General features: G+C 42.2%; 1 protein-coding gene across 1 annotated transcript in view; it reads left to right on the top strand.

Moving 5' to 3' along the window:
• The window catches only part of ZC3H7A (zinc finger CCCH-type containing 7A), a 48,118-nt gene extending 36,892 nt beyond the window's left edge, over positions 1 to 11,226 (top strand). Inside the window, exons 18-23 of the mRNA XM_030924932.1 lie at positions 132 to 265; positions 664 to 769; positions 3,942 to 4,050; positions 5,786 to 5,919; positions 8,977 to 9,140; positions 10,302 to 11,226. Of these exons, the coding sequence (XP_030780792.1) occupies positions 132 to 265; positions 664 to 769; positions 3,942 to 4,050; positions 5,786 to 5,919; positions 8,977 to 9,140; positions 10,302 to 10,491 (837 nt within the window). The 3' untranslated portion in view covers positions 10,492 to 11,226. The remainder of the gene's footprint in view (positions 1 to 131; positions 266 to 663; positions 770 to 3,941; positions 4,051 to 5,785; positions 5,920 to 8,976; positions 9,141 to 10,301) is intronic.
• Positions 11,227 to 12,193: the final 967 nt, after the last annotated feature.

Genomic DNA, 12,193 nt, shown 5'->3' with positions numbered 1-12,193 from the left:
GTCATCACCTCAGATAAAAATGGGAAATTGTATATTGTTGTGAAAAAAATGGATGTTGATTTAGTATTTTGTCATCAGAATATTGGTTTTCTGTTAAAAAAAAATTAAAACGAATCTTTTAATTGTTTAAGGTACTTGGTAATCAAATGATACCTGGATTTCTTAATATGAAGATAAAGTTTGTGTGCGCCCAGTGTCTGAGAAACGGTCAAGTCATTGAACCAGACAAAAACAGAAAATATTGTAGTGCAAAAGCAAGGCATTCGTAAGTATTGTGTGTGGAAACAATTCCTATTTTGTAATTTTCTGTTTCATAGGTATAAAATCATACACATAAGAAAAAAGTTTAAGGCTTTGAAGAGAGGAGAGAAAAGTAGATAATTTACGGTAATTACAAACACAAGGGAAGAGATTTTTAGGACCTAGTAGATAAGAATTCAAAAGTAGTGTTTTTTTCCTGTATTTTATCAATTCTTTGTTTAGAGTTCATAGGGAATGTTTGTAAATGACAATAGGAAGTGAAAATATAGAATCATAAGGTATTTATAGAAGCATTGAGAAAAAAATTCTCTGGTTCCTCAGGTACAAACTTTGTGCCTCTCCCTTTGTGTTATGTCTTTTGCTTGTGTGTCTTTGTTTTTTTCTGAACTCCATTTTTCTTAGGTGGACCAAAGACCGGCGTGCGATGAGAGTGATGTCTATTGAACGTAAGAAGTGGATGAACATCCGTCCTCTCCCCACAAAGAAACAAATGCCTTTACAGTTTGATGTACATACGTAATTTTTAAGCCACTTTTTTTTTAATTAGGCATTTCAAATCATTAGAAAATAGTAGTAATTCAGATTGAAACTCAAGCCCTTTAAATAGTATTCATCAGTAATAATGCTATTTAAATGGTTCCTCTTTGGTTTCCTTCCTCTTTAGTATATGTATGGTTCCATAGCAGTTTTCATATTGATTGGAATTTTATTAGTTATTTGGAAAAAGTAAATAGTGGATCTGAGGAAGAGTTATGGGGACAATGTAACTTACTTTTTAGATGAATTACTTTGGGGAGGGAATGAGAGCAAATTTTATTTAATTGTGATTTCTTTGGTTTGATACCAGACCCAAGGTTTTCAGTCTTATGAATGCTGTTGATGAGGTTGTTTTTATCATGCCTTGTCTCTTTCACTGCAGCAAGAGATATGTAGCTACAAGACACCTCACTTTATAGGACTTTCTAAAAGTAACCCAAAGGAAAATGTTCAATGTTAGAGGACCATGTTCTTCAAAAACTAGAAAATACTAGACTAATTTAAAATTAGGATAGTATTTCATTCACGTATTTCATCTTGGTACGCTGTAGCACCTTACCTGATCTTGAAGATGATTGTCCGAGCAAACCACTTGAGTTGTCCTAGACTTTCTTCTTCACGAGAGAGAGGGTCTGGAGAGCATCTAGAGGCACTTCACATGTGCGTTAGCAAACAGGGACACTTGGAGCATCCACAGGTAGTAAGCTCTCTACCCGGATGGAGGAAATACAGAGGGAACCTTTTGCCCATAGAAGCAGGGCAGATGGACTGTAGAGTCCTCTTGTAAATGAGACCTCTCTCTGAACTGCAAGAAAGAGTTGAAGAAGAGGTAGATGCATTTTTCACCACCTACAGTACCTTGCAGTTTTGTAAAACTTACACAAGTAACACAGCCAGTCTTTTTGAGGGGTTGGTGGGTTTGTGTTTTATCCAGAGTGGTTTTAGACTCAGATTTTATCAATGGATTATGTAGGAGGGGGAAAGAGGTTTATTTGGAACCCTGATTTCTTGTGGTTTAAAGGATGATGGAGATAATATGTATATCAAGTACTTTGTTAAAATGAGTACAACTGAGAACAACCCTGGTTCCTGAGGCAGCAGCTTAGAGTATTGGTTATTCTTTAATCTTGAACATGGTGTAGTACTGTGCAACACTACAGTAGCTTATTTCCTCTTTTTCTCCCCCTGCCATACTAGGTATTGCTAAGGGACCTTTTTTCTTTTTCTTTCTTTTTTTTTTTTTTTTTTTGGTTGCATTTTTTCTTGCTCTGTCACCCAGGCTGGAGTGCAATGGTGCGATCTCCACTTACCACAATCTCCGCCTCCTGGGTTCAAGCCATTCTCCTGCCTCAGCCTCCCAAGTAGCTGGGATTACAGGCGTGTGCCACCACGCTCAGCTAATTTTTGTATTTTTTTTTAGCAGAGATGAGGCTTCATCATGTTGGCCAGGCTGTTCTCGAACTCCTGACCTCAAGTGACCCAGCTGCCTCGGCCTCCCAAAGTGTTGGGATTACAGGCGTGAGTCACCGTGCCCGGCCTGGGACCTTTTTTCTTATAGAAGAAATTATACTGTGTGTGTGTATGTGTGTAGATAGTGTGGTGAGGCTTAAAGACAATGGGCTTCAAAGTCTGCCAGAAGGGCCCCAGTCAAGTTATTCAGCCTCAGTTTGCTCATGTGTAATTGGGAATAATTATGTGCAATGGTGTTATGTAAACACCTGGCATGGTGCCCAGCCTTCTCCTTTGCCTGCTCTTCTTCCTGCTCCTTATCATTGAGCTTTGAAAGACTATGGTAAATGTTTCCCTAGTAATATAACTAAGTACTTACTGGGGTTTGATGGGGGAAAGTATATGACTATTTTATCCAGTACTGACTTTATGCAGAAGATTTTTTTTTTTTTTTTTTTTTTTTGAGACGGAGTCTCGCTCTGTCGCCCGGGCTGGAGTGCAGTGGCCGGATCTCAGCTCACTGCAAGCTCCGCCTCCTGGGTTCACGCCATTCTACTGCCTCAGCCTCCCGAGTAGCTGGGACTACAGGCGCCCGCTACCTCGCCTGGCTAGTTTTTTGTATTTTTTAGTAGAGACGGGGTTTCACCGTGTTAGCCAGGATGGTCTTGATCTCCTGACCTCGTGATCCGCTCGTCTCGGCCTCCCAAAGTGCTGGGATGACAGGCTTGAGCCACCGCGCCCGGCCTATGGAGAATATTTTAAGGGTGGGGTCACTGACATTGGTCCAAGGGAGGAAATGTGCAGTGTTAAGGGGGGTGACCAAGTTTTAGCCAAAACTCTGAAAAACGTGACAGATGCTAAGCATTTAATGTCACGTAAGCTAAATAATACAGGGCCAGCTCCTGTTGAAGCACAAACTAAGATAAGCTAATAATTAGTTGTACTAAGATTTATACCTCATACTGACAAGCAGGTTGATGGTATTCAAGAATGCGCTCTCAGTGATGGAGGTTTTCTTGGTTCCTGGTTCATTATTCTTAGGGAAGTCTGCGTTCTGCTCATCACGATCACTCTATTTTCCTACCAGTATCACTGTATTTACTTTGTTAAATAAAAATACAAATAACCTGAAAAGGTATTATTTGAAAGCTCTGTAACTCCATGGTATGGCTAGTGTGATAACTGTCTTCTGATAATGCATATGTCGTGAATTATGGCCAAGGTTAGCGTCCAGTACTGGTTATAAGTAAGTTAAATTTCTGAAATGTTTTGGCACTGTTCAGTACCCTTTGGAGTAGCCTGCAGTTTCTTTACTGCTTTCAAGTGCTTGATGTGGAGGAATCATTAGTATTGGGCAGGGGAAACAGGAGCTGTCAGACTGAGAGGGCCAGGGATGCTCATTGTGGAGATTAAATATTCTGAGTGAGTAAGTTTGTAGACATTTTCTTTTAAGAAAATGTTCTATGCTTTACTCTGTTTTGGACATTTTCTTTTGAAAAATTTTGAGATAGAAACCTTAATAGCATCTCATATATTTAGGGCATATAGTTAATTTGAATAGAATCAAATTAATCTTTAGAACTTGATTACTAAGTATTAGCATGGATAATAATGCTTCTTTTGCTAAAATGTAAAAATTAGGCAGTTTTACTATATGTACTTTGTCTTAATCATATTCCTGTTTTTTTATACAGCTGTGCAACCATATTGCTTCTGGGAAAAAATGTCAATATGTTGGAAACTGTTCCTTTGCTCATAGTCCTGAGGAAAGAGAAGTTTGGACTTACATGAAGGAGAATGGGAGTAAGTTAATCTTTGAGCTGTGTCCTTGAGCTAGCTTGCCTGAAAGTTCCTTTCCTCTCTATAAATATGCCAGCTTCCTGTGAACGCAGAAAGCAGTTTGCATTCTAAACGGTTGCCCCGTTTCTTCAGTAGCTCTGTTGGTGGCGATGCCTGGAAAATGTGGGCACAGCCTCAGTGGGGTAGGATCTGGCATCTGATCTGTGTTTGGTTAGGTCATATTTGGATATAAATATATAGGTCTGCATCCTTACATGTAATAGATGTATTCCTAAAAAATGGCCTGGGGAAGTTCAGTACTCCCTTGACTGTTTCAATCAGATCATTTGCTCATATTGGAAATCGTTTGCCCTCTGAATTAACCAGGTTAGAATTGGGGGTTTCTTCAGGGAGGCATTAGTAATCAAACAGGCTCAGAATCAGAGGTCCAAGGGAAGAATGTCTATTTTGGTCAAATTCCAAGTTTATTGTGGGAGCCTTTGAGAGGAGCTGCAGACAGCCTTTCACTTTTGACCATAAAATGTTTTACTACAAGGGTCATTATTCTTTAATCTTAAGTAAACTGATGAAGGGTATACTGACTGCAGTCTCCAGATTATAAGCAGCAACCAGATTTGACTTTCACCTACCATGTTTCAACCACATAGATTGTCAGTGGTATGTGGAGGGGATTCCCTCTAGCTATCTTGCTAGGAGTGAGGCCATGCAGTCTGGCCTCACTGAAGATGCCCTTGCATACCAGGCTTTTGCAGTGACCCCTGCCACCACTCGTCTTAAGGAAGAAGAATTTTTAGTTTATCTCTAATCTTTGCCTGATGATACATTGTTAGAAACCATTAGGCAGACAACAAAGCCAAGTTTTGACCAGATCCTCATCACCAGAATTTTTAGCACAGTGGTTCTCAACTGGGAACAAATTTTGCCACTCCCCTTCCTTGGGGACATGTGGCAATGTCTGGAGACATTTTCATTGTCATGACTGGCAGAAGTTGCTCAGGCATCTAGTGGGTAGAGGCCAGGGATGCTGCTCACCATCCTGTAACACACAGGGCATGCCCCCAGCAAAGAATTCTCTAGCCAGAATGTCAACCGCATGGAAGTTGAGAAACCTCGGCTTTAGCACTTGGCAATAATGCAGAATACACCATTTCTTACCATAGGAAGCATCTGGCAGCCGCTGTCCAGGACTTGGTCATGGTTGTCTTGTCAGTTACAGCCCAGCATGTCCACCCTCTGGGACTGTGGCTTGACTGATGGACTCCCATCAGGGTCAGAATCTTGGTCCAGTAGTAGTATGTTTCTCATCTTTCTCAGTAAGCAGTGAGGAGTGTATCAGCTCCAAGTCCCCCAAGCCACGTAAGTAGCCTTGTGTGGTTCTAGCTCTGACACTGAGTGTGGAATGCAGGGCAACAGGCAGTGGTGAGGCTTTTGTGACAATGCCGTTTATAATGGTTTCTGAGTTTTAAATATCCCCAAAGTGTCGTGCAAATGCAAGGAGGGGTTAATTAATCTTGAGAACTAATATTTGCCATCTAAGAGTCCTGAAAGTAGTTCTTATGCATGAGAGTTTACCTGCTGCTTGAACTGGGTGATCTCTCCATGTCTAATATAATAGTCTCCTTCAGCCCCCTCGAGTTTCTTTTGAAATGTATGCTGACTGATACAAAACATGCGCACAGTTGTGTGTATTTAAATGGTGTCTAGTTGGTGCTGCTGAAAGTAATTCATTTTTCTTTAGTACAAGATATGGAGCAATTTTATGAACTATGGCTAAAGAGTCAAAAAAATGAAAAAAGTGAAGATGTAGCCAGTCAGTCAAACAAGGAAAATGGAAAACAAATTCACATGCCAACAGATTATGCTGAAGTTACAGTGAGTACCATGGGTCATTTCCCCCCTTTGCCGAGCCATTGATGGAGCCTTTCTTTTCCCTTTTTTTTTTTTTTTGTTTTGAGACAGAGTCTTGCTCTGTTGCCAGGCCGGAATGCAGTGGTGTGATTTTGGCTCACTGCAAACTCTGCTTCCTTGGTTGAAGCGATTCTACTGCCTCAGCCTCCCAAGTAGCTGGGATTACAGGCTCATACCACCATGCCCAGCTAATTTTTGTATTTTTAGTAGAGATGGGTTTCTCCATGTTGACCAGGATGGTCTCGATCTCCTGACCTGGTGATCTGCCTGCCTTAGCCTCCCAAAGTGCTGGGATTACAGGTGTGAGCCACCATGCCCGGCCTTTCTTTTCTTTCCCATCTTCTCCAAAACCTGGCTCCATCACTCACTGCCTGCCCTTCTCTGTCCTGTGTCTTCATCTTCTCTCTCTAGTGGTTTCCTGCCACTAGCTAAAGTCTCCTCATGTGAAAAAATCCTTTCTTCAATGCTTCTGACTTTGGAGCCAGAGAATTGTAAGTCCAAGTCCTGGTTTCTCTCCTTACTTGCCTGGCACCCTAGGCAGATTATTTATGTCTCCGAGTGGGGTTCTTCTGATAGATTAGTGAAGTATGAGGAGTCTGTGACTCTTCCCTAGTGGGAGGCCTCTGCAGGTGGCTCAGCGATGTGGGCTGTCTACCCCGCTGGACCTTACATTCCCCGCTTACCGCCTGCAGTCTGGCCTCTCCCTCTATGGTTCTTGGGGACATTAAGTTACCAGTGGTCTGTTAACTGTTTTGGTTTTCCTTTAAAATTTTCAAAAAAGTGAAGAGGATAATATAACAAATATCTTGAGCCCACCATCACAAGTTAACTGATGTTAACAATTTGTTGTAATTACTACTGTAAAATAAAATGCTACAGATAAAGTTAGAACCCCATATGTTACCTTTCCCAGAGGAACAATCCAGTGTGTATTTTTCCAGGCCATGTTTACCTATGGATGACACATTTATTCTTTTTTTTTTTTTTTTTTTGAGATGGAGTCTCGCTGTCGCCCAGGCTGGAATGCAGTGGCACGATCTTGGCTCACTGCAACCTCTGCCTCCCAGGTTCAAGCAATTCTCCTGCCTCAGCCTCCCGTGTAGCTGGGACTACAGGCGCCGGCCACCACGCACGGCTAATTTTTGTATTTTTAGTAGAGACGGAGTTTCACCATGTTGGTCAGGCTGGTCTTGAACTCCTGACCTCAGGTGATCCGCCCGCCTCAGCCTCCCAAAGTGCTGGGATTACAGGTGTGAGCCACCATGCCCGGCTGCATTTATTCTTAAATAATCTATAGTTCTGCTTGATGTGGTTTTAAAAGTTTACATAAGCATATGTGTTACTGCCCTTATTGTTTTTTGGCACCTCAGTCTCTCTATTGATTCAGTCAGATCCAGTTTCACTGCCTATTACAGGGCTTGTGTGCGGCCTGGCCTTGCGCAGCGTCTCTCTACTTGTGACATGCCCTGTGAATGTCTACCTTTGTCACATTGATTCCCTTGCTACCTTTACTTAAGTGCTCCTTGGTGTTTATTATATATGTATATTTTTTTCTTTTTTTTTCTGAGACAGGGTCTCACTCTGTCATCTAGCCTGGAGTACAGTGGCACAATTATGGCTCACTGCAGCCACTGCCTCCTGGGCTCAAGTGATCCTCCAACCTCAGCCTCCTGAGTAGCTAGAACTACAGGTGCTCACTGCCACGCCTGGCTAATTTTTGTATTTTTTGTAGAGATGGGGATTTTGCCACGTTGCCCACGCTAGTCTCAAACTCCTGTGCTCGAGCACTTCTCCTGCCTCAACCTCCCAAAGTGCTGTGATTATAGGCGTGAGCCATTGTGCCCAGCTGCTCCTTGGTGTTTCTAGAGCAGGTCACCTCGACTTGCTGGATCATGACGCTTACCTGGGGCCGGGCATGGTGGTTCATGCCTGTAATCCCGGCACTGTGGGAGACTGAGGTGGGTGGATCACCTAAGATTAGGAGTTCAAGACCAGCCTGGCCAACTTGGCAAAACCCCTTCTCCACTAAAAAATGCAAACAATTAGCTGGGCATGGTGGCAGGTGCCTGTAATCCCAGCTACTTAGGAGGCTGAGGCAGGAGAATCTCTTAAACTTGGGAGATGGAGGTTGCAGTGAGCCAAGATTGCATCACTCCACTCCAGCCTAGGTGACAGAGTGAGACTCTGTCTCAAAAATAAACAAATAAATAAGGCTTACCTGGGGTGTTTCATAATAAAGAGTCTTGGAACTGGGCGTGATGGCTTGCACCTGTAATCCTAGCAACTCAGGAGGCTGAGGTGGGAGGATCACTTGAGCCCAGGAGTTCGAGGCTGCAGTGAGCTATGATTATACCACCTTACTGTAGCCTGGATGACAGCGAGACCATGTCTCTAAAAAAATAAAGTAATAAAAAGTCTTCATTTATACCCTACACTGAATGAGTTCAAATCTGGTTTTATCCAGTGTTGCAGATAATTATTGCCCAGGACATTTGGGAAATACTGTCCAACACTTACAGTTTGCATCTGTTGTAACACTTAAATCCCACCATCACAGTTCCTTTTGCATAGGTCTGTTCCCCACAGGGGCAGTGTCTTTACATTCCTGATGCCATAGCAGAGGCTCAGTTCACATACACTGAATGGAGCAGCTGCTCGTCCTTTTGGAGTTGGCATGTCCTGGTCTTTCCCATCCTCTCTGCTTTTCCTCATGGTGTTAATTCTTCCCTGAATCCTTGTTTGCACCTGCCTCTTGTTCTCCCAGCAAACATCCTTGTTTGCACACCAACTCCTATTGCCTCTTTACCGGAGATTTCCTGGACAGGTGGCAGCATTTGTCACCCTTCTTCTCTGCGTCCTGAGTGCTGGCTTGCTACCCCATGCTGCGGTCCTTTCCTTGTCCCTATTTCTAACCTGAGTTTTATGTCTTGCCTGGCTCTCCCACCAGCCTGGGCTCCCTGGAATTGAGTCTGGATCTTAGATCAGGTGACTGATGGGATATGTGTCTTTGCTGCACATTAGGTGGACTTTCACTGCTGGATGTGTGGCAAAAACTGCAACAGTGAGAAGCAGTGGCAGGGCCACATCTCCTCCGAGAAGCACAAAGAGAAGGTTTTCCACACCGAGGATGACCAGTACTGCTGGCAGCACCGCTTCCCAACAGGCTATTTCAGTATTTGTGATAGGTATGTAGGTTTCTACAATTTTCCATGTCAGAATTGCTTATCTCAAATTTTCATGGACATGTCAGCTGACACGGAATACCTGGGTGTTAAAGTTCTAATGTTGCTGTGCTCTGACAGACCCTGAAGAATTCTTGGGTTTTGGCTCAAAGTGTTTCATTGCTCATCAAACCATTCCTTTCACTCTTCTTAGATTATATGAAAAGATTTAATAGTCTTCCAATACTAATTTGAAATGTCTTAGGATAATTGAATAGAGAAGCATGTTCATTCCAATTTGCCCAAATGACCTTTGTGTTCACAGCTGTGATTCTCAAACCCTTTGCCACAACCTTTGCTCACAGTAAATGTTCATTAGATTTGAGATGGCTTTTACATTATATTTAAAATCTAGAACTCAGATCAAAGGAAGATGTTAGTATGTATCACTCCTTTGTTTACGTTTTCTTAGAAAGTTTTTCAACACGGCCGGGCATGGTGGCCCATGTCTGTAATCCCAGCACTTTGGGAGGCTGAGGTGGTTGGGTCACTTGAGGCCAGGAGTTTGAGACCACCCTGGCCAACATGGTGAAACCCTGTCTCTACTAAAACTGCAAATATTAACTGGGCGTGGTGGCAGGTGCCTGTACTCCCAGCTACTCAGGAGACTGAGGCAGGACAATCACTTGAACCCAGGAGGCGGAGGTTATAGTCAGCCGAGGTTGCGCCACTGCACTCCAGCCTGGGCAACAGAGTGAGACTCTGTCTCAAAAAAAAAAAAAAAAAAAAAAAAGTTTTTCAGTGAAAACCTAAGTAATTCTGAATTGCTCATTTTATTAAATCACTGTTAATATTTAATTCCCTAATTTAGATCCATGTGATCCTTAAAACTATTGAAGACATGTTTTCCTTGATGCCACCTCTGATTTCTTTCTACTACATCAGGGATAACTATAGTCTTTTTTCTCCTGACAGTCAGTACTTTTCATAGAGTATATTTAAATAAAGTACTGATTTTTCTATTGTAGATGTCATGGCTATAAAATAATTACCTTTCTAGGCTTGAGATTCCTAACTAAAAGTTGTATGCAAATCATAAAGCTAGTGAAGTATACAGTTTCAAGAATCATGACACGATTTTTAGAAACAACTTGTGGACACTGAGCACCTGACTTGTCCTCATAGGTATATGAATGGCACCTGCCCAGAAGGAAACAGCTGTAAATTTGCACACGGAAACGCCGAACTTCATGAATGGGAAGAAAGAAGAGATGCCCTAAAGATGAAGCTCAACAAAGCACGAAAAGATCACTTAATTGGCCCAAATGATAATGACTTTGGAAAATATAGTTTTTTGTTTAAAGATTTAAACTAATATGCTGGCTTTTATGTATGATACCTAATCAGAGCATTGACCAGAAAAATTGAAAGTGTTCTAAGGCACATAGCAGAGGAGCTGCAGATTTTCTGCTTGTATTGGCGTATATCGTTCCTCCTGAGCAGCAACCCACAGTAGGTAGGAAAATGGGCTGTTTCACAGGCCTGGCCACGCTGTCACGGAACCATTGGCATCAGATGGTGAAGTGACTGCTACCCGGTTGCCATCTGTTGAACAGACTTTTGGATGAAGTGTGTTGGGGAAGAGGATAAGGTTATATCTAGGACAACTCTTTGAGTTGGTCCTTCATATAAGAATCATGACGGTAAGAGAATAAACACTTGTACTGGGATCAGAATACATGATGGATGAAATTCTTTACATGTTTTAGCAGAATGAATTTGTTTAATATAATCAAGTTTGCTACTTATCTGTATGTAGGTTGCTAAAAAGGATTTTCTTAACTCAGATTTTAAGCCAAATAACCATTTAACACTAGTATTTGTTAAATGGGGTATTTTTCTGTATTTGTATGTTTCACTATAATAAGGGAATTAAGGATAATGTGCATTGAGAATATTTTGAAAAATAATTAATTGACTCAAATTTTATTTCTTGGTCTTTTGCTGTTTAAATGATGATTTTGAAAGATTAAACTTGTACTGTTGGTATTGTGTTAGTGTATGGACCAATACTGCCTGTAATAAAGATTTTATATACAGATGCCTTTCATTTTTTTCCTGTGGTCCTTTCCCACAAAGAATTGTTGAAACTGGGTACAAAAATCAAGTTGATTTTTTCAAAAACATTTTCATTTAGGCAGTGACTGACAATGCAAATTGGGACATGAAAGCAGCTTTTGACTTTGCCCTCCTCTCCTCTGAATTTGGGCTCCGGGACTCTCACTGATCGGTTCGTCTAGGTAGATCTTCCTGGGGCTCCCCTGTTCCATTCAAATGAGCTACATAAGCAGGGAGAAAAATGGTCAGCTGGTAAGACTTGGGCTGTGGAATACCACCAAGATGGCTGTTTGGCATAACACCTTTGATAGGGCTCATAGACTTTAAAGACAGGATCTACTGGGCTGTGATGTAGCAAGCCTTTAAACCCTTAAGCAAAGTCACTTCCTCATGGGAACGTTGAACGTGCGGGATGTGGGGAAAGAGAAAAGGGTCTTTTTTCTGTGTGAGCCGACCAGTGGAGAGGAGGGCATGGCTGCAAGGAGTTAAGAGAAGTAGAGTGGCATGGGATGCCATCTGTGACTCTTCAAAAATACTAGGAGAGTCTCTGGTTCCCCCCATGTGTCAGGGGGCAGTGGAGGTGAGTCACTGAACAAGAGGCATCAGGAGTGCATCTTTTTTCAAATTTTATTTTATTATTATTTTTTATTTTTTAGACAGTCTCACTCTGTCACCCAGGCTGGAGTGCAGTGGCGTAATCTCAGCTCACTACAAGCTCCGCCTCCCAGGTTCACGCCATTCTCCTGACTCAGCCTCCTGAGTAACTGGGACTACAGGTGCCCGCCACCACGCCCAGCTAATTTTTTGTATTTTTAGTAGAGACAGGGTTTCACCATGTTAGCTAGGATGGTCTCGATCTCTTGACCTCATGATCTACCCGGCTCGGCCTCCCAAAGTGCTGGGATTACAGGCATGAGCCACTGGGCCTGGCCCAGGAGTGCTTTTTTTTTTTTCTTTTC

The sequence above is a fragment of the Rhinopithecus roxellana genome, chromosome 20 (assembly GCF_007565055.1).
Source record: "Rhinopithecus roxellana isolate Shanxi Qingling chromosome 20, ASM756505v1, whole genome shotgun sequence".
Lineage (NCBI taxonomy): Eukaryota > Metazoa > Chordata > Mammalia > Primates > Cercopithecidae > Rhinopithecus > Rhinopithecus roxellana.
The sequence above is the reverse complement of the archived record's forward strand: the minus strand, read 5'-3'. Positions and strand labels throughout refer to the sequence as shown.